Source organism: Vulpes vulpes, chromosome 1 (genome assembly GCF_048418805.1).
Source record: "Vulpes vulpes isolate BD-2025 chromosome 1, VulVul3, whole genome shotgun sequence".
Lineage (NCBI taxonomy): Eukaryota > Metazoa > Chordata > Mammalia > Carnivora > Canidae > Vulpes > Vulpes vulpes.
In genome coordinates, this window is record NC_132780.1 from 127,366,831 (window position 1) to 127,393,883 (window position 27,053).

At 54.6% G+C, this 27,053-nt stretch overlaps 3 protein-coding genes across 18 annotated transcripts in view; 1 reads left to right on the forward strand and 2 right to left on the reverse strand.

Moving 5' to 3' along the window:
- NCBP2 (nuclear cap binding protein subunit 2) overlaps positions 1-4,742 on the reverse strand; it is a 33,139-nt gene extending 28,397 nt beyond the window's left edge. For 3 of the 4 annotated variants that reach the window (XM_025990284.2, XM_025990285.2, XM_025990283.2), the window contains exons 1-2: positions 4,297-4,742; positions 1,274-1,455 (exon numbers count right to left, since the gene is read on the reverse strand). In XM_025990284.2, coding sequence (XP_025846069.1) covers positions 1,274-1,455; positions 4,297-4,374 — 260 coding nt within the window. In that variant the 5' untranslated portion in view covers positions 4,375-4,742. Of the gene's footprint in view, positions 1-1,273; positions 1,456-3,323; positions 3,487-4,296 lie in introns of those variants that run through there. The other variant, XM_072726147.1, reaches the window with a different exon arrangement.
- On the forward strand, positions 4,583-5,202 carry NCBP2AS2 (NCBP2 antisense 2 (head to head)). Its single transcript, XM_072726153.1, has one exon. The coding sequence runs from the start codon at positions 4,583-4,585 to the stop codon at positions 4,880-4,882; it is 300 nt and encodes a 99-aa protein (XP_072582254.1). The 3' UTR covers positions 4,883-5,202.
- Positions 5,203-6,014: 812 nt separating this feature from the next.
- PIGZ (phosphatidylinositol glycan anchor biosynthesis class Z) lies at positions 6,015-25,231 on the reverse strand. 13 transcript variants are annotated; one of them, XM_072726104.1, is made up of 6 exons: positions 25,033-25,155; positions 23,259-23,380; positions 22,847-22,978; positions 13,544-13,818; positions 11,345-11,555; positions 6,015-8,956 (listed from the first exon to the last, which is right to left on the reverse strand). In XM_072726104.1, exons 5-6 carry the CDS (start codon positions 11,553-11,555, stop codon positions 7,389-7,391), a joined length of 1,779 nt encoding a protein of 592 aa, XP_072582205.1. In that variant the 5' UTR covers positions 13,544-13,818; positions 22,847-22,978; positions 23,259-23,380; positions 25,033-25,155; the 3' UTR covers positions 6,015-7,388. The 13 variants fall into 13 exon arrangements, with proteins under 13 accessions (XP_072582205.1, XP_072582137.1, XP_072582215.1 ...); XM_072726036.1 differs by lacking the exon at positions 13,544-13,818 and having other exon boundaries at positions 25,033-25,170; XM_072726114.1 differs by lacking the exon at positions 22,847-22,978 and having other exon boundaries at positions 25,033-25,085.
- Between the last annotated feature and the right edge of the window lie 1,822 nt (positions 25,232-27,053).

The window sequence follows — 27,053 nt, forward strand, 5'->3', positions numbered from 1 at the left end:
AGAAGAAAGCAAGTGCATGAGATGAGGCTTTTAATTCAAAGTTGACGAAGGTGTGAGACAGCAAATAGGATTTGTTTTTGTTTAAAGATCTTATTTATTTATTCATGAGAAACACAGAGAGAGACAGAGACACAGGCAGAGGGAGAAGCAGGCTGCATGCAGGGAGTCTGATGTGGGACTCAATCCTGGGACCCCGGGGTCACACCCTGAGCCGAAGGCAGACACAAAGCCGCTGAGCCACCAGGCGTCCCAGCAAATAGGGTTAAGTTAAAGGTCTGTATGTGGGAAGGCAACCTGCTAGCAAGAATGCACTTAGACCCAAGCAAATAAAAATAAACGACAGAGTTTTGAGAAGTCTAGAGGAACCCCATATAGCAGTGTCTTCAATGTTAATAAGTCAAAATAGAATCTCTTTTCATTCTGGCATCTGGGAAAACCACATATCCCAAAGGCAAGGCAGCAACTTGAGAGAGATCTGCCCGGGGCCCTCAAGTTAGTTTTCTTTTCCCTAACTACGATAGGAAATCCAGGCATTACCAGACATTAAAGGAAAATTTACAGCACAAATACAACCTCCTCCCCCCAAAATATCCAGGTAATTTGGGCACCCCCCCAAATTTTTAAACATGTCAGATGAGGTCTGGGAAATCTCTCAAAATATAAAACAATATGGCCAAATAAAATATCAGGAGAATAAAGCCCCAAGCAAAAAATCCAGGTCTAATATTTACAGAATTTCCAGGGAGAGAATAGTTTGGTTTTGACCTTCTATAAAATCAAGCTGTATATATCTACGTAATGAAATACCATACAGCCATTTAAAAAAAATAGATAGACCTACACATGCTAACATAAAACAATCTCCAAGATGGGGAAAAAACCGTGCATGTACTCTGCCACCACGCATCCACAGGATCACTTCCGGAAAGATACCGAGACTGGTAACTATCTAGGTCTAGAAAGGTACAGAGATTTTGTTTTCGCTAAACCCTTTTGTACTTCTATAAATATCATGAACATACATTTTCAAAACACCGTTTCTTAAAGAATCAATAATAAACCAAGCATGGAGTACAGAACAGAATATAAATATTAGCTTTCACAACACAAGAATGCAGACACACGGGGCAGAAGGTAAGAGACAGATGAAGGAAGGAGAAGTAGAGGATAGGGACACTGATTAGATGGCCTCACTCATTTTTTTAAACAGGTGACTAGCCACTTCTGGCCCCACCCTCATCCAATGGCTAAGCCAGACACACAGGAAGGATACTCCACAAAGCAGAACCCACATGCTGTTTTCTTCATCTTATCCAAGCCCATAATAATTTTCTTTATGTCACCACTTTTGCTGAAGAGTTCATAGATTTGTTCCTCAGTTGTGTAAAAGGAAAGATTTCCAACATACAATGTACAGCTCTTCTTCAGTAATTTTTCCTGTTCTTCATTGTCACCCTGGAATGTCAAATAGAGAAAAAATTAAGCAACACAATCTAAGAAGAGTCCTGCTTAAATAGTATTCCCAAGGATGACTAAAAGTATCATTAATTCTGATTTGGGAATCAGCTTCTCTCATCATCCCAATCTACCGCAAATGCTTTACCAAAAAGAAAAAGATAGTCACATTCTGTGAAGCACTTCTGCATGTCTAGATGCATGTCCAGACTGCTTTCAGGAGAAAGCCACTGCTTAAGAGTCATGTTGCGTGTAGGCCCCCTCCCGTGCCATACTGCCATGCAAAGGGCATGCCTTTTCTCCGCATACTTGGTATCCTCAGCACCAGAACCTCCTCTTGTGCTCGAGTTTAACTTCTGAACCTTGAGCCAATATACTAAGGACTTTTTTTGAAGTGAAAAATAAATGTATTTTCAGAAATACAGTATCCCTTATAATATTTTCATAGAGGATGTTCACAATAACTGCTTAGATGGTTTAGACGCTCATATATTTTTGTGAATTTAGGAGAAAATGTAGTGATCACTAAAAACTAGAGCTTACATTCTTGACAGGCTTCCTAATTTGGAAGACAAGATGAAGCTAGAGACAGGAATACAACTGACAATCCCCCAGGGCTCATCATGGGCTGGGTATGGTATTTTACACACATGCAGAGAAACCAGTTGGTAATCCTCAGACCTTCACTTCTAGCCTCCACATTGGGAGGACAGATGCTAACTAAATAGAAGGCCTACCCACTGACATGCTGTCAGGTTAAGGCTCTAACATCAACCGTACAGTATATTCCAGTTTGGAAAGTAGCTGAATAGATCCACGCAGGCCCCCAGAGCACCTTCCCAAGAGGCTTTGCTTCTTCATTTACTGCTCTGTATATAATCTTCATTCTTAGAACAAGACTTTGCATTACTCGTCTCTGAAAGCTTTGTAGCACAGGGCTCAGATTAATGGATCTCACATGATCACATTCAGCGGCAGAATGGAGGGATAGAGAAAACCATCTAAACTCACATCAAAAGGAAAATGATAAAATAAATTATAGTACGTCAGTAAATACAAAACTATGCAGCACCAAGAAAAGTGTACATTCACGTGCTAAGGAACATCTCTGAGATAGCGTAGTAAAAAAGGTACGGAACAACGTGAAAGGTATGCTCCAAGTTATTTTTTTAAAGTATGTATATAGGGGCGCCTGGGTGGCTCAGTTGGTTAAGTGTCTGCCTCTGACTCAGGTTGTGATCTCAGGGTTCTGGGATGTGGCCCCATGTCAGCCTCCCTGCTCAGTGGGGAGCCTGCTTCTCCATCTCCTGCCCCTTCCCCCTGCTGGTGCTCTCTCTCAAATAAATAAATAAATACATAAATATCTTTAAAAGTATGAGCATAAAAGATCTCATACACAAGAAATAGATATATCTTCCTCTAGGGATAATCAAGGAGCCACGTTCCATGTATGAAATTGCATTTGGAGATCCTTGGGGGGCTCAGCGGTTTAGCTCCTGCCTTCCGCCCAGGGCATGATCCTCCTCCCAGGAGTCCTGGGCAGGAAGCCTGCTTCTCCCTCGGCCTGTGTGTCTCTCATGAATAAATAGATAAAATCTTAAAAAAAAAAAAAAAAGTGAATGAGTTGGGTCCTAATTTACTAACCTTATTTTACACCTAGGACAACAGTTAAGCAGCTTGTTCAAGGTCATACAGCTACTCAGTCGTTGCAGCTGGAAGCCCAACTCGGTCTCACCCCACCACCACCCCCAAGCCAGCCTTATGCCCAGTCCCGTAGTTCCTTAACAAGCCCACGGGGCAAGAGTCATTCTACATTAAAAACAAGTTTTCACGACTTTGCAATGAGACAACGCGTAAAGTAGATTCACCTTATTTATATCGCTGCTGCTAATGATTTACGAGAGTTACCAGGAGGCCTCTTCTCTTTCCTTCCACTTTTCCCACACAAGCGCGTAATCCAGACAGACAGCCCATCGCTGAAGACGACTGTGGCCCAGGTCCCTGGGGGCGTCTCCCGGGAACTCGGCGTCCCTTGGGGGGGGGGGGGTACTCCCATCTAAATACCGCTACGGGCCTTGGACTGCGCGGGTGAATAACAGCTGAAACCCTTTGGTTTCACTCTCCTAAGATGCCTGAAACTCAACATGGTCGTGATGCGTGACTTCCTAACGTGGCGACAACTGCAGCAAGTGATCCAGGTGAAAGCCCCGCTGGGCTTACGGACGCGTTTGGAAAACGGCGGCCTCAGGTCACAATCCGGGGTCTCTTGGGGCCCCTGCTCAGCGGGGAGCCTGCCTCTCGCTCTCCCTCTGCCCTCCCCCGCTTGTGCTGTTTCCCAAATAAAATCTTCACAAAAAAGCTACCTTAATAAATTACGTGCATATATTTTTTAAAGACTGATTTATTTACTTATTCCTGAGAGACACAGAGAGAGGCAGAGCCCCAGGCGGAGGGAGAAGCAGGCTCCCCGCGGGGGGCCCGACGCGGGACTGGATCCGTGACCCGGGAGTCACGCCCCGGGCTGCAGGCGGCGCCCCCACGTCCTTTCGCCCGCGCCGCCGGCCGCGAACGCCCCACACAGCCACCGTCCGCGCGCGCCTCCTGTCCCAGCGCAAGCGTCTCCCAGGCGTCCTCGCCGCCGCCCACACGCCGCAGGCGCAGGCCGTCCGCGGGGCCCCAGCAGCCAGGCCGGGCCGCCGTCCGTCGGGCCGCATCGCCCACCGCGACACGAGGCCCCCCCCGCCAAGCCCGACGCCCCGTCAGCCGCGGCCCCGCCTCGCGTCTCCTCAGGCCGAAGAACGGAGAACGAGGGCAGAGAAGCCGACGCCCGGCCTCCCTCACCCGGAAGTGCTGGTCCCGGTACTGGCTCAGCTCCACGTAGGAGTCGCTGCGCAGCGCCTTCAGGAGGCCGCCGGACATCGTGCGGAGGGCCGCCGCAGACGCCGCCGCTCCGGAACGCCGAGGCGGCCGTGGCGGAAACGGAAGTGCGCGGAGGCGGAAGCGGAAGCGGCGGGAGCGCGGCCCAATCCCGGAGCGGCAGCGCCGTCACGCGGGGGGCGCGGTCCGGCGGCGTGCGGCGCCGGCCGGAAGCGAGAGCGGCGCGCTGCGGGGTCCGGGCCGCCCCGCCATGGTCCTGCGGCGGCTGCTGGCCGCCCTGCTGCACAGCCCGCGGCTGGTGGAGCGTCTGTCGGAGTCGAGGCCCATCCGGCGCGCGGCGCAGCTCACGGCCTTCGCGCTCCTGCGGGCCCAGCTGCGCGGCCAGGACGCGGCCCGGCGCCTCCGAGCCCTGGCGGCCGGGCCCGCGGGCTCCCTCGGCCGCCGCGCCGCCCGCTTCCGAGACGCCTTCACCCAGGAGCTGCGCCGCGGCCTGCGGGAGCGCCCGGGGTCGCCGCCGCGGAGCCGCAGGGGCCCGGACGCCCCGCCCTGAGCCGCCCCCGGGGCTCGCGCGAAGGACGCCGCGCACCTGCCGGGCCGCGGCACGTGCGCCCTCAGCGGACAGCGCTGCGCCCCGGCCCCGGCCCCGCCAGGACCGCCCGCGAGGCCTCCGCCCCCGCCTCCGTGCACCGTCGAGGACACCGTGGAGCCCGCCGACCCGGACGCCCGCCTTCGCTCGGCTCGTGCATCCGGGATCCGGGATCGAGCCCCGCGTCGGGGCCCCGCGTACAGCCCACTCCCCCCTGGCCTGCGTCGCTGCCCCTCTCGGTGTCTCAGGAGCACATAAATACAGTCTTAAAAAATGAAAGAAAATGACAGTCCGGGTGGCTCAGCGGTTCAGTGCCCCCTGCTGCCCAGCGCGTGACCTTGGGGACCCAGGATCAAGCCCCACGTCGGACTCCCTGCATGGAGCCTGCTCCTCCCTCTGCCTGTGTCTCTCATGCATAAATAAATAAAATCTTAAAAACAAAACAAAACAAAACAAAACCTTCCTAACGTTCGTTCTTATGCTCTGATACCGCATCAGCCTGCAAGGCCGGAAGCCCCACCGTTTCTAATGACCAAAGTCCTGGTTTGGCATCTTACCCCCTCCCTGCTCTGGCAAAGGCCAGATACTCCTCCCAGAGCAGAGGCAACTCTGGATTCTCCTTGGGGGCAGCCAGTGAGGAGCCAGAGGCCTCTGGCCGATCCTGGCCTTCCTGCCGCCCTGGTCTCCATCCCACCCGCTGGTCTTTGGGGCTCAGAGCTGCAGAGTGTCAGCAGTCCCCAGCCTGACTCCCCACCCTCCACACGGGGAAGCACGCTTACCTGTAGGTCTTTTTCCAGACTGGCAGGGGCAAGAAGGGAAGCGGCACAGGGAGCAATGAAGCTCCTGGACAACCTGGTCGGTTTTTTTTTTTTTTTTTTTAATATTTTATTTATTCAAGAGAGAGGCAGAGACACAGGCAGAGGGAGAAGCAGGCTCCATGCAGAGTCTGGGGAGTCTGCAAGACGGCACTTGGCGGCAGAAGACAGTAAGTGCTTACTGTACGCCAGAGATGATGCTAAGCACTAGGGACAGGAAGACAAATTAGAGCGTTCATAGAAACAAAGCACGAGAGAAATGAATTGACATGAGTGCTATAGAATTTTTCAAAAGATTTTATTTATTAGTTAGAGCGCGTGCACGAGCACGGGTAAGGGCAGAGGAAGAAGGGGCAGCAGACTCCCCGCTGAGCGGAGAGCCTGATGTGGGGCTCAATCCCAGGACCCGGCGATCATGACCGGAGCCAAAGGCAGGCACCTAACCACCTGAGCCCCCCGGCGCCCTGGGCCAACCCCTGCTGGCTCCTGGGAGCAGCTCTTGGCATTTCTTCCCAACTTGGAGGTCAGTGACGTCACTTTGGCTGCTTGACATCAGCCAGGGCGGGAGCATTTAGGCCGCGGCAATCAGCCAGAGCTACAGATGGGGGTTTCTGCCCCAGAGAGCAGGGTGCTAACCGTTTACCAACATACTGCTGCCGGTCCTGTTGCTCGGGGTTGGAGTCGCCAGGAGGCAGCAAGCTGAGCGCGGCCGGAGCGGCAGGGCCGGCCTTGGAGCTGGGCCCACCCGAGCGGCGGGAGCAGGGCTGTCGTCCCCAGCTCAGGACTGCAGTGCCTGGGGCCCCTTAATCTCTGGAGCGGGGAGACTTGAGGCTGGGGAGCCCGGGCAGCGTCAGGCGACAGCCCGTCCCGTCCGGAGCCGGTGCCCACCGGGGGCAGCGGGTTCAGCGGGCTCGCTCTCAGCCCGTGGAGGGAGGCTGGCGACCAGCCGTGCGCCCCGAGGGGGAGCGGGTGTCGGGGCCCAGGCCGCCCGCTACGCCGAAGCGCCTCCTGCCTCCTCCCGGCCCGACCCCGGTGGCCCCTGAGCTCGGAGGCCGAGGTCAGCGGCGAGGTGCAGAACCGGCCCGCACCCGGGCCAGGAGCAGGAGGGCCGGGTGACGGCGCACGGCGACACGGGGGACCAAGCGCTAGCCGCCAGGCCCTGGCCGCTGCTCTTAGGCACTGAGGCTCAGGAGGGGAAGAGCCTTCCTCGCTCCCAGGCCCAGGCCTCAGAGCCACCTCGCTGCACCTCTTGGGCCGCGCCCTCCCGGCCACCCAGGACGCCAGGGGGTTGTCGGGTGGCAAGAGGTAAGGCCTCCTGAGGACTGAGGGAGGTCATCCGGGACCGCCAGTAGCGATCTCCCTCCATGACAGCTGCTGTTACACCTCGGAACATCACGGCGGCTGGAAAGGGCGGGGCAGGCACGGACTGGCCACCGGGCATGGCCACCGGGCACGGGCCACGGGTTCGTCAGGGTTGTGACTGCTCAGATCTTTGGTCTTTAGGGGGAAAGGGTCACAGCTTACCCAGAAGGCAGAGCAGCCAAAGCCTATGCACAGGAGAGGCAGTAGTGGGAATTCTGGAAGGGAAAGGAAAGGAAGAGAGTCAGGGCTGTGTCCCAGCCCAGCTACCCACAGAGGTGGAGTGGCACCTTCCCCTACGGCTGAATCTTGGCCAGTGGCTTTTCTGTCACATTGTCAGGCTTCGCCCCCAGTTCCAAGATGTGAAGGCTGAGATGGTCCCTCCAAGCCCCGCTCAGCAGAGAGGACAGGGCTGGAGGGTCTTCCAGGGTCAGGTGGGGAAACAGGAGTGTCTCACTCTTGAGAGGGAAGTGGCACTTCTCTGTGGCAGGCCTGGTGGTGCCAGGGGTCACCACAAAAAGGCGGCAGAGCCACGGCCCACCGGCCACCTGGCAGGCTGGCTGTCTGGTGAGGTTGTTCAGGGCACGGCACAGGACCCAGTCCTCGGTCCCACCCATGTCCACCACCTCTACGGACGAGCCCAGGCCCGGGAGGTGGAGAAGGTGCCGGGGGGGCATGTAGGTGTGTGTGAAGAGCAGTGTGTAGTGGGTGGGCCTGCTTGGGAGTGCAGGTGCATGGACCACCTGCTCCAGGTGCCCTAGGCCAGGCACTAGGCCCCCCTGGTGCAGGCAGCCAAAGAGGAGGGCACCCAGGACATTGAAGAGGACCAGAGTGCCCTTGCAGGGCACAGGTTGGGTCTGTGGACTACAAAGTAGGACCAGGGGGACAAGGAGGGGGATCAGGAACCGGGCCTCCTGGTGGCTAAAGGCAGACAGCAGGGCCAGAGGCGTGAAGTAGAGGAGCAGGAGGCAGGGCCTGGGGCTAGACAGCAGGCCCCAGCCCCCCGGAGCCCTCAGGAAGCCCGCCTGTGCAAAGGCCTGGAGGCTGGCTTGCAGCTGCTGCCACGCCGCCTGCAGGGCCCAGGCATGCAGCATCCCGAACAGCAGGAAACCATTGACTGCCAGGTGAGTGAGCCGCATGTGTGTGCCATGCCTCGCCAGGTTTTGAGGATCCAGGTTGTAGTACAGGAAGTTGGCAGGTGTAAGAACGAGGGCGCTGGCTCTGGATGGACTGGAGAAGTACCAGCTGTCCACGGCCACAAACACGGCTGCCACGAGGGTGGCCCCTGGGAGCAGCACCAGGGCTTCCTTCATCGGTGACTTGAAGCCAGGGCTGGTGGCGCTACAAATGCTCCAGAGGAAGAGCGGGACCAGAGCAAAGGCCAGAAACGTGGGCCGGTTGAAGAAGCCAGCAGCCACGACGCCCCCGAGAAGCCAGCCGCACCACCGCGGGCCCGGGGCAGGCTGCCGGGGTGCGGGGCTCCAAGCCACGCGCGGGGACACCAGGACCAGCAGCCCCGCAAAGAACAGTCCCTCGATGGCGTTGGAGAAGGTCCTTGTGTAGAAGACCAGGGTGACGTAGGACCCGGCCAGCAGGACCAGGGCGCGCCAGCGCTCCGCCCCCCAGTGCGGGGCCAGGTGGTACACGGCCAGGTCCAGGCCGAAGGAGAGGCCGGTGAGCAGGAGCCGCGGGCCCACCAGCAGCGCGTAGCCGCTGGCCGCGCCGGGCCCCAGCCCCCAGCGGCCCCAGAGCCGGAGCAGCCAGAAGGCGCAGCCCGAGGTCAGCAGCGGGAGCAGCGGCGAGCGGCAGGAGCTGGCGGCCTGGAACTCCCAGGGCCGCGCCGCCTCCACGCCCAGGATGTCCTCTGTGGACGGAGAAGCGCAGTGAGCCGGGCGCAGCGGCCGCGTCCCCCCGGCCTGCCCGCCGGTCCCTGGGCCCGAGGGCGATGGGCCCTCCTGCTCGGTGAGCTGCGCCTCGGGAGGGACCCAGGGCCCGATGCCGCCGCCCGAGCCCAGCTGGTGGCAGGGAGGACACCCGGGACCCCAACCCCGAGGGCCTGAGCGTGCTGCTGGCTCAGGGAGCGAGGGGCCCGGCCGGGACGCGGGAGGCCCCCAGGCCCCCAGCTGCAGGGAGGGCCGGGCCCTGCGGCACCGTTCCCGTGGCCTCCCGACGGGTGCTCGGCGCCGCCCAGGCCTCGAGTTCGAGCCTGGGATGTGGCCTGAGCGAGCGCCCGTACCTGCCTTCTGGATTACGGACGTGCTCGGTTAGCAGCGATGGGACCGAGTGTAGGGAAGCTCAGGCCTTCCAAGGCCAGGAGGGACGGCGCCCGGGACGTCAGGGGACAGTGTGCCCTGGGCCAGGTGTGGGGAGTGGCAGGGGGAGGCTCCAGTCCTCTCCTTGGGGTGCTAGAGCAGAGGCAGAGTCACAGTCAGGGTCGAAAACCCATCCCTGTGATGGTGGCTGTCGTCCAGGACACGCAAGTGAGACCAGGGAAGGGAACGAGCGATGGCGGTCACGATCAGAAGCGGCTGTGGTGTCTCTGTGGCCCGTGGGATGCTTAGAAGGATGCACTCAGGCGGTCGTCACGCAGTGAAAAGCCTGGGCCGGCCTGTGCCTGGGGCCGCAGTGTCAGAGCTCTGAGGGGCAGGCGGGGGCAGGGGTGTGCAGGGGGCGGACATCGGGCTCTTAAGTTCTGCCATCTCAGCTCCAGCCCCACACCTCAGGCTTGGAGCCCTGCCCCCTGCCTGGGGCTCTTTACTCTCCCGTGTACCCCCACGCCCTCTTGGCCATTTTCTCTATGTCAGGAGGTGAAAGGGAGGGACGCCTGGTGGCTCAGTGAAGCACCCGACTCTTGGCTTCGGCTCAGGTCATGATCTCAGGGTCCGGGGATGGAGCCCAGCTCTGGCTCTGCCTTCAGTGGGGAGTCTGCTGGAGATTGGGGCTCCCTCTCCCTCTGCCCCTCCCCCTCAACCCTCTATCTCTGAAATGAATGAATGATTGATTGATTGAATGAATGAATGAATGAATAAATAAATAAATCTAAAAAATAAGGTGAAAGGGAAACAAAATCAAGGTCAGATCAGTCTCGCTGCTTTTTTTTTTTACTGGCTCAGGTTAAAAACCTTTCACCTAAAAAAAAAAAGGGGGGGGAGGGGTCCCTGGGTGGCTCAGCGGTTTCGCGCCTGCCTTTGGCCCAGGGCGTGATCCTGGAGTCCCGGGATCAAGTTCCGTGTCAGGCTCCCTGCATGGAGCCTGCTTCTCCCTCTGCCTGTGTCTCTGCCTCTCTCTCTCTCTCTATGTCTATCATAAATAAATAAAAATAAATCTTTAAAAAAAAAAAAAAACTTTCACCTGAAGAAACAAACCCAGCTGTGAGCCCTATGGCAGAGCCAGCTGCGTGTCTGTCTCCCCAGTATCCATCGCTTCCTTCCTTCCTTCATTTATTTAGTTGGGCATTTGGTCACCCATAAAGACTATTTCTCAGCTTCCTTTGCAGCTGGGTGTGTCCACGTAATATATTCTGACCAACTGGATGGAAATGAGCAAAAAGTATATGACATTCAAAATATGCCCTTAAAGGGGCATCCGGCTGGCTCAGTTGGAGGAGCATGTGACTCTTGATCTTGGGGTTGTAAGTTTGAGCCCTGTGCTGGGTGTAGGGCTCACGCCCATCACCTCTCCAGTGGCTGGAAAGACTTGGTTTTACACTTGATGGCTGGAGCTAGCGCAGCCATCTTGAACCATGAGGAGGAAGCCAAGTGCCCACAGCATCTGAAAAGCCTCACAGCCCCTGGCAACCACCCTCAGGCTGTATCCAATGCCCTTCGGCAGATAATTCTAACCAGTGAGCATTCCAGGCCTGGATTCCCTCAGCTCTCAGACGAACCTAGAGAAGACAAATTTCAGTACCTCAGGCCACAGCCGTGTGTACGTGTCCCCAAGCACTCAGGAGGCCCGACTCTAAAATCTCTTTGCTGAGAAGTACAAAGCAGCTTCCACTCTGAACAGCCAGCACTGTTGGTCCAAGCAGCAAAACACCAAAGAGGCTGGCATTTCATTCGTCCCATCCAGAGGGTCAATGTCACAGGTCAGGAAGGAGATGTGAAATCCCCATGGGCGAGTTCTCATTCCGGAGAGGCTCACCGATTTACTGCTCAGCCACACAGGCGTGGTTCCCCCCTCCCCGCTGACTCTCCAAACGGCAACCACCCAGGCTTTGCTGCAACTTATCCCAACGGCACACGGGCCTTACCTGCCATGACCTCAGGTGACTGGAAGAACTCATCCGGGTGCACGTAGCCCGTCTGTGGAAGGAGACACCACACCAGGCGGAGCAGGCCCAGGCTGCCCCACAGCACCCTGAGGGCCATCTTCAGATCCAGCTGTGGCCGAGACCCTGTGCCAGGTGCCTCCAACGGCTTCTCGGTCGCCTCAGATGCTGTTCTGGTTCCACAGACCTGCATCTGCTGAGAATAGCATTGCTTAGTTGCTTTTGTTTTTGCTTTTTTAAGATTTTATTTACTTATTCACGAGAAACACAGAGAGAGAAGCAGAGACACAGGCAGAGGAAGAAGCAGGCTCCCTGCAGGGAGCCCGATGCGGGACTCGATCCCAGGACCCTGAGCCAAAGCCAGATGCTCATCTACTGAGCCACCCAGGCATCCCGGTTAGTTGTTATAGGTAAATTATAATATGTCCAGTTGTCTATACGAACACAAAATGGGCCCACGAGGCAGCAGGAGCGTCTCGTGCATATCTCATTTCATCCTTTCTACAGTCTGGGGCAGTGGGTCTTCCTATCTCCATTTTACATATAGGAGTAAAATTTTACATTTTACAACTGAGGCCTCTGTTGAGTGACCTGGTTACTGCTAACCATATTTGCTAAGTGTCTGAATATGACATCTGCACATAGGGTTTAGGGTGGCCTCCAAATACGGGTCTCACAGCCCCACCCTGCTCACCAGTTCCTGCCCAGGGCAAGCACGGTAGCCTGTCTCTTGCCCTTCTAAGAACTTTGGATCCTCAACGCATTCCACCCATTTCCCTGCAAAAATAAACTACGTTTGACCCCACTGTTGCCAGTCACTCCCTCCAACCTTCACACACCCTGAAATTTCCCTTTGGAAGGTCCTGAGAACTGAGTGCTATGGTCGGAACGTTTGTGTCCTACCCCATTCATCGGCTGAAATCCTAATGACCAATGTGATGGAGTCAGAAAGGGGAGGCCTCTGGGAGGCCTCTGGGAGCACTTTATTAGTGCTTTTATAAAAGAGACCCCACAGAAGTCCCTCACCCCTTCCACCACGTGAGGACACAGTGGGAGGAAGAGGGCCCTCACCATGCCGGCACCTTGACTTTGGACTTCTCAGCCTTCAGAACTGTGAGGAATCAATGTCTCTTGTTTATAAGCCCCACCCCCCACCCCCCAGTCTGTGGTATTTTGAAATAGAAGCCTGAGCACATGAGACACTTTCCCCTGGTGGGGATTCTTACGCCCCCGACCTAAGATCTGTAGGAATCGGAGCCTGCTGCCCGACGGACCTAGGTGTCAGACATCAGGACTTCCCTATCATCTCCGGTGAACAGGAACACAGTCCGACTCTCCCCCAAGAACACAGATGGTGACTGTTTGCTCCTGACTTTGCTATTTTATTTTTTTAATTTTTATTTATTTATGATAGGCACACAGTGAGAGAGAGAGAGGCAGAGACACAGGCAGAGGGAGAAGCAGGCTCCACGCACCCGGAACCCGACGTGGGATTCGATCCCGGGTCTCCAGGATCGCGCCCTGGGCCGAAGGCAGGTGCTAAACCACTGAGCTCCCCCAGGCGGCCCTTAAAACCTGATCTTAACAGCTATTGTCCTCCAGTGGAATAGGTCGTAGCAGAGGGGATGAGAGCATAAAGCAACAGGATAGGATTCCAGCAGATGCGGACAAGGAGCCTCCTGATACTTAGTAAACACCTCGAGGGATGCCGGGGCGGGAAGGGGGGGCCCTCAGCGGATGAGTCTGCCTTGGGCTCAGGGCTGGACCCCGGGGTCCTGGGTCCTGGGTCCCCCATCAAGTTCCCCACAGGGAGCCTGCTTCTCCCTCTGCCTGTGTCTCTGCTTCCCTCTCTCTCCCTCATGAATAAATAAATAAAATCTTTAGAAAAAAAATCGAGGTAAGATGAGGTCAAACAAGGACCCGTTCCTTCCCAAGCAATGCCTAAAAGAGAACTTCAATCTCCTCCATTTTGACCTTAGTCTGTACCCCATAACTAATTAATTCTTCTTTCCAGCCTATCTCTTAACTCAGGCAAAAGGCCCTGTGGGCAAAGCGTCCCTTAATGGGAATCAAACCTTCCTACCCTTTCAAGCAAGAAGGACTGTCCTGAGCCAGCAAGACCCTTAGTGACTGTCCCCGAAACAATGATCGACCTGACTTTTCCTGCCCACCTGCACGTACCCACAGCGTCAGTCCAGTGTCTTCCCGCTGCTGGCCTCCGTGAAATAAATTCCTTTCTTGTTTCACCACCACTTGTCTCTCTGTCTTTGGATTCTTTGGATTTTGTCAGCAGTGAGTGGCTGAACCGGTCTGTTGGGAGCCCCGGAGCCAGGGACGCTTGCACCCCTCAGCCTGGTTACATGCCCTCACTTTAATTTTCCTTCCAGGCTGGAATTCAAAGTGCATTGTAATCTAGCAGGATGAGAGTGTGGGTTTGGTTTTCAGCAATTTCAGCCCTGCAAGTAAGAGGAGATAAGGGTCTCTTTGAGGGCACACAGAGGTCATTCTATGAGGACCTTGAGCTGGGGATTTGAAGCCCAGCAAAGGCACCATGTACATGGTCACCCAGAGCCTTGCCTGGGGGCCCTCTAATGCCACAGCACACCATGCACTCCCAGTGCCCCCCTTCCCACTTGAAATAGAGTCATTAGTGCCTTCAGATCTAATCCGTCTAGGGTTCCAGAAAACCCAGAACCCCTATTCAGAAAACCCATGAGATCCTGTTCCTCTAGAACCATTTGCAGGAACAAAATCTGTAAGAGTCAGGGTTCAGCCAGAGGAAGAGAACCAGTAGGAGATATGCACTAAGATTTGTTGAAAGAATTGGCTTATGCATTTGGGGGGCTGGCTACGCAAATCTGAAACCTAAAGGGCATTTAGGAAGGGCAGGCCACTCTGGGGCAGGATGGGAGGCGGCCTCCACGGAGGGCAGTTTCTAATTCAGGAACACCTTGGTTCATTCTAAAGTCCCTTCAACCGATCCCATGAGGCCTACATAGATTATCTGGAATAACCTCCTGTATTTAAAGTCACCTGATTGTGCACTTTCTACAAAATACCTTCACGGCAACATTCAGCTTAGTGTTCGATCAGCTGGGGATCATCGCTTAGGCAAGTTGACACAAAAAATGAAGAAACCCCACACCCCCGCCCCCGTGAGTGGGACCAGGCCTAACCCTGAGGCAGCCCATCCAGGCGCCTCCCATGAATTCAAGCAACAAAAACATTCTGTTTTTCCGAGATAAGAAAACTATCCCCCCCCTCGCCCTGACTGGAAAAGTCCCTGAACATGGTCGTGTTGACCTTCAAAGAAATCAATCATGTCATAACCCGAATGCTATGCTACTCCCGTGGGTTTTTGCCTTTAAAATTGCCAATCCGGGCTCTGCCACCTCGGAGGCGGAGGACCCGTTTGCGCAAACGTTCAATAAACCCTCTTGCTTGTTGCATCTGCCTGTCTGGGGTCTGAGTCTCTGGGGCGTCCACCGGGACACGTTGGCACCCGTGAGCCAGGGTCCAACAAAAACGGACCAACATGCCCTAAACAATTCAGGGTTTATGGCTGTATTTCAATTTTATTTATGATTTTTTTTAAAGAGATTTCGAGGGGCTCCTGGCTGGCTCAGTTGATAGAGCATGTGACTCTTGATCTCAGGGTTGTGAGTGTGAGCCCTACACTGGGTGTAGAGATTACTTAAGAATAAAATCTTTATTTATTTATTTATTTATTTATTTTTTTAAGAATAAAATCTTAAAAAAAATTAAATGTACACTTTAGAAAGATTTATTTGAGGGGATCCCTGGGTGGCTCAGTGGTTTGGAGCCTGCCTTCGGCCCAGGGTGTGATCCTGGGGTCCTGAGATTGAGTCCCATGTCAGGCTCCCTTCATGGAGCCTGCTTCTCCCTCTGTCTGTGTCTCTGCCTCTGTCTCTCTCATGAATAAACAAATAAAATCTTTAAAAAAAAAAAAAGATTTATTTGAGAGAGGGAGAGAGAGTAGGGGGAGGGGCAGAGGGAGAGGGAGTCTCAAGCAGACTTCCACGCTGAGTGTGGAGCCCGACTCGGGGCTTGATCTCAAGACCCGAGATCAGGACCTGAGCTTCAACCAAGAGTCGGACGCTTAACCGCCTGTGCCACCCGGGCGCCCCTCTGTGTTTGAATTTTAGCTGGATGGGATGATTCTTCATGTAACTTACCCGTGGCTTGTTTCTTTTACTCAAGAGTCTGTTAATGGCTTTCCTGCTGGTCCCGTAGCTGCAGGCCCTCTTGGGTGCTCTGTGGTCGGCACTGGATGACTACACCACAATCTAGGCGTCCTTCTTACTGTTGTTTATCGGCCAGGGCATCTCCAGGCGTCGACAAATCCTTCTTTTCCTGCGAATGCTGCTACAAACATTCTTACACAACAGGTCCCTGAAGTACATTCCTAGAAATGGAATCCCTGGGTCTTGGGTGTGCATCCCTCCAACCTCATTACACAATGTCCAGCTGTTCTGCAAAGGTCCTGCCAGCCAGCAGATGGCTCAGTGCCCACGGCTCCATACGCTCCTTTATGCTTGGGACGCTCTACCATTTTGATTTTGTGAATCTTGTGGGTTTTTTACATGTGTTTCTCTGATCACTGATGTAGCCGAACACCTTTGCAGATGTTGGTGGAACAGTTTTGTTTCTTCTGTGGAATTTCCTCTGATCATTTTTTCTTACTCTGTGTAGGAATTCTTTCTATATTCCTACATGGCAAAATCCTTTTCCAACTTGTGGTTTGCATTCTCAACTCATTTCTATTCCTATAATGTTGGTTTCTTATGCTTTCTTTTTGTTTCTTGATCCTTTCCACCAGCATTTTGTCAATTTTATGAATCTTTAATTGAAAAATTGACTTCTGGCTTTGTTCATCTTTTTTCTGTTTCATCTCCTTTTAATTAATTTTTCTTATCTTTATTTTTTTTCCTTCTGTTTACTTTCTTGGAAAAATTATTTTGCTGTTTTATTTCCAACTTTTTCTTATGGACACTTAGTTCATTAATTTTGAGCCTTTATTTTTGAGCTCATTAATTTTTGAGCCCATTTTCTATGAGAAATATTTAAGGTTATACATTTTTATTTTTTAAATTTTTTATTTTTAAAATTTATTTTTAAAAAAGACTTTTTTTTTTTAAATTTATTCATGAGAGACACACAGAGAGAGGCAGAGACACAGGCAGAAGGAGAAGCAGGCTCCATGCAGGGAGCCCGACGTGGAACTCGATCCCGGGACCCCAGGATCAGGCCCTGGGCCGAAGGCAGAGCTAAACTGCTGAGCCACCCGGGCTGCCCTACATTTTTCTTTAAACACTGTATTAACTGTGTCCCACAAGTTATGCTATATAATATTTTCATCACCTTTGGTTATAAATGTTTTCTAATTCTGTGACAGAGCAGGGACTGGGTTGGGGTTCCCTCAATCCTGACCAGGAAATCCAGTGTTCCTTGTGAGCTGAAACCATATGTCTCTTGAGTAGCAGCATATCTTGCAGGAATGCGGAAGCAGGATGCTCACCAAAGGAAGGACTCAAACTAGTCTGTGCCAGGGTGGACCCCAGCGCTGGCCTATCACTCACCTTTCCCCTCATTATAATACTAAAACCACTCCTAGGGGCACAGATTTAACATACTAATGAGACATGCAACACATAAGGAAGCATGTCCTGCCCATCACGTCTGCACACATGACTTTCTGCATCTCTCTCCACCCTGCATATTCAGACGTCACTCCTTCCCAGCCACAATCTCTTTAACAACCTTCCCTGGGAGGCACCTGGGTGCCTCGGTCAGTTAAGTGTCTGCCTTCAGCTTAGGTCATGATTCCAGGGTCCCGGAATCAAGTCCTACAGCAGGCTCAGTGCGCACTCTCTCTCTCTCAAAATAAATAAATAAAATATTTTTAAAAATAAAAAAATAAGTAAAGACTTTCCCTGGTTTTGTTTGGAGAGCTAGCATAAGGAATACTTTCCTTCGTGCTGTCTCCCTGGTGCTGGAGCATGAGCCCCCTTGACTGGAACTTCCCTTTGGCCTCTAGTAAATTTGTATTGCTTGAAGAGCCCAAGGACCCTGGTTGGAAAAATTCCATTCAAAAAAAAAAAAAAAAAAAAGGAAAAATTCCATTCTAATTTCTTCTTTGACTAATGCTCTATGGTTGAAGAATTTAATTTTTTGGATCCAGACTTTATTTAAAAATTTTTAAACTTTTAAATTTTTATTTATTTATCTGACAGAGAGCACACACAAGCAGGAGGAACAGGAGAGGGAGAAGCTGACTCCCCACTGAGCAGGGAGCCCAATGTAGGGCTCGACCCCAGGACCCCAAGATTGCAAGCTGAGCCAAAGGCAGACACACAACTAAGCCACCCAGAAGCCTCTTTTTTTCTGTTTTAGACACACACACAGGTCTCTAATAGCCAAAATGGGCAGAGAAAATGAGCTCCTGCTCTGTCCGCCACAGTTCCCATCCTGCCAGCCTTTCCCTCCTTTCCAACATAGAAATTCACAGCGGCTGCTTTACAACTACAGCTGTGATGCATTATGTATTTCATTTTTAAAAAGATTTTATTTATTTATTCATGAGAGACACACAGAGAGAGAGGCAGAGACACAGGCAGAGGGAGAAGCAGGCTCCATGCAGGGAGCCCGACGTGGGACTCGATCCCGGGACCCCAGGATCAGGCCCTGGGCCGAAGGCCACGCCAAACCGCCGAGCCACCCGGGCTGCCCACATTACATATTTCATATTGTGTGCATGTCCCTTCCCAATGTCTCCATGCTTGAAAACAAAAGTGGCCAGAGGGACACCCTTCCCAACGGCATCAGTTCCTGTGCCACCCTGGGATAGTTAGATCTTCCCGTCACGAGTTACTTAGGGAAGGAGGCGGGATGGCCAGCGCTGGAGTAACCGTCTGCATTGCTGCACTCTGGTATCAAAGTGAGGACAGAAGAAACGGGACAGCATGGAGGGCACAGCTGCAAGTTGGGGGGCTCCGTGGGACACTGGGGAGAATTATCACCCCCAGGTGTAGATAGATCAACGTGCTGAAGTTGAAAAAAAATCTAAATAACGAGAAGTTCAAATGCTGTTGAATTTTCAGACTTGTCCCACCAAGACAAGTCACAGAGCAGTAACAATCTAGATCTTTCCAGGAAGTGAAGGTAGACGCTCCGGCCTGCCTCCTGAGAACCCTAGGTCAGGACTACAAAGTATTGGCCACTGCTGTAGCTGCTGCTACTCCACTTGGGACTTCTCCGGCTCCAGGACAACAGGGAGAACTGGGATCGCGCAGGAAGTGGTCCCAACCCACAAGGCTGCCCTAGAAAATCTGTACAATCGTTGGGCCACGATGACAGATTAAAAGTGGCTCCAGCTGTAGATGGGCCCCTCTCTGAGAACATCTGTAGGTCCCCACAGTCTCTCTGATGGCCTCATCCAGCTCCTTGTCATCTTCCTTCTCTCGCTCCTTCTCTGTCTTCTTGGCGTCGCCTTTCCATAGCAGCTCCTCTGGGGCCGGGGCACCCCAGGGCTGCCAGCAGGGGCCACTACCATAATATTTAATACGCTATGTTCTGTGGTTTCATTATGTTAGGATTCTGGGTGGCATTTCTTTTTAGCCCATTTGGAAACTTTTTTTTTTGGCTTCCTGACTACGTGGACAACGGTCCTTTTCCAACTATAGAAAATAATCTTCCATCATTTTTTCCAAATATTATCTCTTCTCTCTTTTTTAAAGGTTTTATTCATTTATCCACGAGAGACAGAAAGAGAGAGAGAGAGAGAGAGAGAGAGAGAAAGAGAGAGAGAAGCAGAGACACAGGCAGAGGGAGAAGCGGGCTCCCTGTGGGGAGGCCGATGCGGGACTCGATCCCGGGTCTCCAGGATCACAACCTGAGCCAAAGGTAGATGCTCAACCACTGAGCCCCCCCAGGCGTCCCAAAATCTTTTTGTTCTTTTTTAAACCTTTCTATTGAATTTTACATTTCAATTTTATGTTTTTCTTTCCTATGAGTTGTTCGATTTTTTCCACAGTTGTTGCTCTTGTGTCATATTCTCAAGCCCCTTTCATTATAGTGCATTAAGCACACTTATTTGGTATCGGAGATCTGATCATTCCAACATCTAAAGTGTTTTTAGGTTTGAATCTGCTGTCTTGCTTCTGCTGGTTCTCACTCATGGTGCCTTGTTTTCTTCTATATTTACCAAATTATTTTATGTATTCCTTGGACATAACCTGTGGGAATGATTTGAGGCCAGTGATGAAGGCAACTTTCTGAATTCCACCGACAGGGATTCACACTTGCTTCTGTCAGGGGCCTGGGGGCATCAAAAGTCTGGGGCCAGTTTTGATCATATTATTGGCTGCAGGTTTTTGGGTTTTCGTTTTTTTGTTTTTAGGGGAGGTGGCGCCTCGCCATGTGAATTCAGGCTGAAAATCTCTACGAGGGCAGGCCCGTGGTTATACATTCTCAGGGGAGATTCCCTCACCAGCACCCAGATTCCATTAGCTTCAGGATTCCTTGCAGTCCTCGGGATGGAAGAGTTTATTTCTAGGTCACTCACCTTTTTGGTTGCTCCTTTTTAAACAGTTTTATTGAGACATAATTAACAAAGAACTCATTCATTTACAGTATTCAATTCAGGGCTGCCTGGGTGGTTTGGTCAGTTAAGCCTTTGACTCAGGTCATAATCTTAGCGTCATGGGATCGCGCCCCGCATCTGCTCAGCACAGAGTCTGCTTGTCTCTCTCCTCTCTCTCTCTCTCAAATAAATAAAATCTTAAAAAGAAAGTGTTCAATAGTTCTTAGTATATTCACAGATATATGCAACCATCACCCCTGTCAATTCTAGATCATTTTGATCCCTCAAGAACGAAACACATACCCCTTACTTCATCATCTCCCATCCTCCTGCCACCATCGCAGCCCTAAGCAACCACTAATCTACTTTCTCTGTTTAGATTTTTCTGTTGCGGACTTTGATATGAATAGAATCATCCAGCACGAGGCCTTTTGTAGTTAGCTTATCTTGCTTAAAATAATGTTTTCTGGGGCACCTGGGTGGCTCAGTGGGTTGAGCGCCTGCCTTCGGCTCCAGGCATGACCGTGGAGTCCAGGGATCGAGTCCCGCATCAGGCTCCCTGCATGGAGCCTGCTTCTCCCCCTGCCTATGTCTCTGCCTCTCTCTGTGTCTCTCATGAATAAAATAAATAAAATCTTAAAAAAAATAATGTTTTCAAAGTTCATTCATGTTATAGACTGTATCAGTTCTTATTAGTTATTATGGCCAAATACAAGTCCATTGCATGGATGTACCACATTTTGTGTATCCATTTTTTTTTAATTTTATTTTTTTTATTTATTTATGATAGGCACACAGTAAGAGAGAGAGGCAGAGACATAGGCAGATGGAGAAGCAGGCTCCATGCACTGGGAGCCTGATGTGGGATTCGATCCCGAGTCTCCAGGATCGCGCCCTGGGCCAAAGGCAGGCGCCAAACCGCTGCACCACCCAGGGATCCCTAGTGTATCCATTCATCTGCTGATGAACATTCGAGATGTTTCCGCCTTGTGGCTATTTCGCATAGTGCTACCACAAACATTTGTGTCTAAGTTTCTGTGGGACATAATTTTTTCATTTTCCTGGGCGTAGACCTAGGAGTAGAATTGCTGGGTCTACATTTAATCGTTTGAGGAACTGCAAGATTGTTTTCCAAGTAGCTGTTCCTTTTTACGATCCCACTAGCAGTGTATAAGGGTTCTGAATTCTCCACATCCTGGCCGGCCTTTGATGTTATCTGGCTTTTTGATTCTAGTCATCCTAGTGAGTGTGAAGTGGTATCTCATTGTGGCTTTGATTTTCACGGGCATCTTTTTTCTTTTTTTAATCAAAGAAATCTTTTCCAGAAGTCCCTCAATAGACTTTCCATCAAGTCCTGTTGGCCAGAAAGGGATCAAATACGCCGTCATACACCCGCAGTCACTGGCAAGGGCACTGGGATTATCAGTGGCCACTGACCTCCTGGTTTGGGGCTGGGGCTGCGGGCTGCCTCCTATGAGATGCACAGAATCCAGAGGGTGTTTACCCCTAAAAACATGATGTTCTGCTAGGAAGGAGGAAGTAAGACAGGGTGAGCTGTGTGGCTCCTGCTTGTGGCTTCCATGACACCAGCTTCTGGTGGCTTCCCTCCTTCTTCTCTAACCATTTACTTTTAGGTTCCTCTTCCTCTGCCTACTTCTGAAATGTCGGTGCTCCTGGTCTTCAACTTTCACCCTGCTCAGCATCTACACACTTCCTGGGTCATCTCATTTAGTCTCATGGATTCAGTTTCCATTTGATGACTTTCTGACATTGCTTTTTCTCTGAGCTGCAGATTTACTGATAATAGATAATAACAACAATAATAGGGTTGCCATTTTTAGAGACTTACTGTGTTCCAGACACTGTACATTGTCTCATTTTATAACAACCCTAAAATTCTATTCCTATTCCTATTTGATAGATGAACTAACAGGTTTAAAGAGGTCAAGCTTTTTGCCCAAGGTGATAGAACTAGTAGGTTGATGAATGTAGGAGTCGGACCCAGTCTGTTTGACTCCAGAGCCCTGAGCCACTGTCTGTGGGGGCTTTTGCACCCACCTCAAACACAGGGCAGCCAAACAGAACTCCTCACTTTCCCATGAACCAGCCCTGCCCCCCACATCCCCTGCAGCAGTGGGCGAATGACAGTTTGTCTGACTATTCGGTCCAGAAATCCAGGAGTCTTCTTCCTTCTTCACCCCTTCACTAAATTATACTAACTTTGCTTTCTAATCACTTTTTTTTTCTTTCTTTCCCTTTTTTTTTTTTATTTTTTATTTTTATTTTTATTTTTTTAATTTTTTTTTTTTATTTATTTATGATAGTCACACAGAGAGAGAGAGAGGCAGAGACACAGGCAGAGGGAGAAGCAGGCTCCATGCACCGGGAGCCCGATGTGGGATTCGATCCCGGGTCTCCAGGATCGCGCCCTGGGCCAAAGACAGGCGCTAAACCACTGCGCCACCCAGGGATCCCTTTTTTTTTTTTTTTTTTTTTTAATTTTTTTTTTTTTTTTTTTTTTTTATTTATGATAGTCACACAGAGAGAGAGAGAGGCAGAGACACAGGCAGAGGGAGAAGCAGGCTCCATGCACCGGGAGCCCGATGTGGGATTCGATCCCGGGTCTCCAGGATCGCGCCCTGGGCCAAAGACAGGCGCTAAACCACTGCGCCACCCAGGGATCCCCTTTTTTTTTTTTTAAAGTAATCTCTACACCCAAGGTGGGGCTCGAACTCACTAAATCCATGAACCCACAATGAAGAGTCGCATGCTGTGCCAAAGGAGCCAGTCAGGCACCCCTCTACGCATTTCTTAAATCCACCTCTTGTGCTTGGTCCTCTCCTGTCCCAAGCTGGGTCCGTTGTGACTGGAGTATATGCTACCTGAGATTCCTCGGCCCCAGGGCTGGCTGTGCAGGGACCGCAGGTGGCTGGAACCCCAGGGTTGGTTGCCTTTAGCTGCAAACAGCCTCTTCCCATTTTACCCCCACGTGTCATACAGAAGGGAATCATTTTCTGTGAATGCATAATAAGGAAAATATGGAGACAAGATCTAGAGTAGATGGCACCCAGCTGTCCTTTCCCTCCCCTAACTGCATCCGCCCTCCTGCTGCAGCCAGAGCCCAGCATTCATTTCTCTCCCAGTGGGGGGGGGGGGTCAGCCCCTCTCCCACCCTCCCACCCTGAGGACCACGTCCACCCTGAGGCCCGCCGGTCCTCACCCGCCCCACCCTCACCTCTGTGCCTGTAGAACTTGGCCTCCAGACACATTAGTCTTTCCCCACCCTCTTCTCACCACAGCGTCTTTGCTCATGCTGCTTCCTTTGCTGGATGCGCTTCTCACATAAGGGTTGAAACCCTCTTTGGCGCCGCTTCAAATCCTTGCTGTCACTTGCTCGTGGCAAAAGAGCACTCGATCTGTAAGATGAAGTTAGCTGTTGTGAAGACAACGTGACAAACAAACCTAACGGTTTCTCTCGTTATTTATTGTGTTTCAGCCGCTGAGATCCCTAGAAGTCCTCAGCAGTCTCACTTCTACAGAACCCTGGGGGCTTCGCGGGCACCCACCCCTGGCGCCTTCTGAGAGCTTCTCAGCCTGGTCGGGTTGAGATCCGCACCCCCACCCCAACTCTGTCTGGGATCCGTTCCTATCTATCTCAGCCCCTCTAGGTCACCTGTTGGGGCTACTCTGAGTCCAGGGTCAACGACAGAGTCGGAGGTTCCCCTGAGGAGGTGACAACCTAACAGGGCATTGGACTTCACAGGAGGTTCTCAAGAAAGACCCAAGGGGGGCCGGCGCGGGGCTGGACCTCCAGTCCAGGTGTGCGAGGGGGAGGGGCCACCTGCGGGGGGGTGGCAACTACTCACCTAAGCCCAATTGGGATACGGGGGCGGCTCCTGCGTGCTCAGGAGGGAGCACACGGGCCACCTGCGTGGAGGCCCAGCCCCACGGCCACAGCTGGGCAGCCGGCCCCAGGGTGGGGATGGGGGATGGGGAGATGGGGGATGGGGGGTGGGGGTGGGGGATGGAGAGATGGGGGAGATGGGGGATGAGGAGTTGGAAATGGGGGAGATGGGGGATGGGGTGATGGGTAGATGGAGGATGGAGTAGATGGGGGATGGGGTAGATGTGGGGTGGGGAGATGGGGGTGGGGGATGGGGTAGATGGGGGTGGGGGGATGGGGTAGGTGGGGGATGGGGAGATGGCGGATGGGGTAGATGGGGAGATGGGGGGATGGGGATATGGGGGAAATGGGGGAGATGGGGATATGGGGGAAATGGGGGAGATGGGGATATGGGGGAAATGGGGGAGATGGGGAGATGGGGGAAATGGGGGAGATGGGGGTGGGCTGGGCTGGCGTCTCCAGGGGGGCAGGCAGGGTGGGCCTGGGGTCACGGCCGGGGCGCCTCGTGCGGGGGCTTCCTCCAAGGAATGTCTGTCCCTTCAAACTTAAACTCCGTCCTGACGGGGAGGGAGGCGGCCCCAGGCTGGCCCTTCTGCGCCTCCGCCTCCGGGGATGGAGCAGGTGCGGAGGGCGCAGGGCGGGGCTGCTGGAGCGGAGCCGCGCAGGGGCAGGGGCAGGGGCAGGGGCAGGGGCAGGGGCAGGGCCCGAGGCATCTCCGCGTAGGACGGCCCGGCCCGGGGGCTCCCCTGGGCGCACCTGCCGCGGCGGCGGCGCTTCCCCTCCTTCCGGCCGGGGCCGCCTGCAGTCCTGCCCCGCGGTCCTGCCCTACGGTCGGCGTCCGCCCCGCCCTCCCGCACCCGCAGCCTCGACCCTGCCCGCCCCACCCCCCGGAGCAGCGGCCCGGGCGAGCACTGTGCGCCGAGTCCACGGCCCGCCGCGCCCCCCCCACCCGACGCCCTGCTCCGCGCTGGGCCGGGGCCGGGGCCGGGGCCGCGGCATTTGATTCCCGTCGCACAGGAGCAGAGCGGAGCGGCCCGGCCGAGGCCCAGGCGCCCAGGCGGCCCCGCGGGAGGCCCGGGCCTGCATCCCGGCGCCCAGCCCCCCCAGCCTCTCCCCGCCCCCCGCGCCCCCCGCCAGGCCCCCGAGCCGCCCGGACCCACTCACCGGCGGCCTCGGGCTGCACCTGCGGCGCTGACGGCGTCGCCCCCGCGAGGCCCGCACTCGGGGTGCGCCCGGCCGGCAGACCCGGGGAGCAGGGGTGCGGCGGGCCCTCCGCGCAGCCGCTCTGGGGGCCGGGACTCGGTTCCGCGCAGGGCGGGGCGGGGCGGGGCGCGCCCCGGGTCCCCGCGGGGGCTGCGGCGGCGGGGAGGGTGGCGGCGGGGGCCCCCGGGCCTTGGCACGGCAGCCCCGCCCGGCGCCGCGCTGCGTGGAGGTCGCTCCAGGCCGGCCCGCTGCGTCCTTCACAGCGAGCCCTTGGGTCCCTGCGGGCGGGGAGCGGCTGAGCCCGGGGCCGGCTCGCAGGAAGGGGCGCCGCCGCGTCTCTCCGCCCGCCCTGCCGCAGCAGCCAGAGGGGGCCGGGCCACCCCCCGCCCCCGCGCAGCCGCCCCCGCCCCGCCCCCTGCACGCACTCCCGCGGCGGGCGCCGCTCCCCTCCCGCGTTCCGCCGGCCCCGGCCGAGGGCATCGTGGGCCCGGGAGCCTCCTCGGACACCGGGTCCTCGGTGGGGGCGGGGGCGGGTGCAGGTGCAGGAGCGGGTGCGCGTGCAGCAGCGGGTGCGGGAGCGCGTGCAGGAGTGGGTGCGTGTGCAGGAGCGGTAGCGCGTGCAGCAGTGGGTGCGGGAGCGCGTGCAGGAGCGGGTGCGCGTGCAGCAGTGGGTGCGGGTGCGCGTGCAGGAGCGGTGGGCGTGCAGGAGCGGGTGCGCGTGCAGGAGCGGGTGCGGGAGCGCGTGCAGGAGCGGGTGCGTGTGCAGGAGCGGGAGCGCGTGCAGCAGTGGGTGCGGGAGCGCGTGCAGGAGCGGGTGCGGGTGCAGGAGCGGGTGCGCGTGCAGCAGTGGGTGCAGGTGCGCGTGCAGGAGCGGTGGGCGTGCAGGAGCGGGTGCGCGTGCAGGAGCGGGTGCGCGTGCAGCAGTGGGTGCGGGAGCGCGTGCAGGACCGGATACGCGTCCAGGAGAGGGTGCGGGAGCGCGTGCAGGAGCGGGTGCGGGTGCAGCAGTGGGTGCGGGTGCGCGTGCAGGAGCGGTGGGCGTGCAGGAGCGGTGGGCGTGCAGGAGCGGGTGCGCGTGCAGGAGCGGGTGCGTGTGCAGGAGCGGATGCGTGTGCAGGAGCGGTGGGCGTGCAGGAGCGGGTGAGCGTGCAGGAGCGGGTGCGGGAGCGCGAGCACCACCTGCCGGCCGCCGGGGAGCGCGCCCCACCGCGGGCTGCCCTGGTGGCCTCCGCGGTGGGCCCGGTGGGGGGCGCGGTGGCTGCGGCGCTGCCCCGGTTGGGGAGGAGGCTCCCCTCAGCCCGGGGGTCAGGGCTGCCCTGGCGCCCAGGAGAGCAGGAGAGCCTCCCTCCTTTTCCAAAGCCGGTGCCCGCGGGAAAGGCCTGTAGCGGAGGCCCCTCACCTGGGGTCTCTTCAGTCCGCACAGCAGCCCTCGTCGCATTAAACACAAAATAGAACAAAACCCCTGCTTGATTGGGATTTGATGCACATACAGTAAATACCAGGAACTTCACATACTGCATACGGTTCTACAGCTGTTGACAGATGAAAACCCCAGGCTGCCCCTGTCCCAGCTCAAGCTACAGCAGGGCTCCAAGACCCCAGAAAGTTCCCTCCCGCCCCTCGCAGGCGACCCTTTACCCTTTCTTCCCTGGCCTCAGGTAGCCACTCATCTGATTTCTATCACGGTTCTTTGTTTTGCCAGGAATTTCACATAGATAAAACCATACAGGTCGTGGTCTTTCGTGCCCGGCGTCTCCGCTTTGCGCACTGCTTTTGAGAGTCCTCCCCGTGGCTGCGTGTACCAGTGGTTCCCTCCTCCCACTGAGGAGTAGTATAGGTTTGTACCCATCCACCATAAGCTGTTTATCCTCTTGTGGGGATAAACCTCTTGACACTGGTGGGTAGGTTGGGAGGCCCAGCCGGCCGGTGGGAGGTATCCTCCGAGGATCCCAAAGGACACTTGGGTTCTTGTGGGACATCTG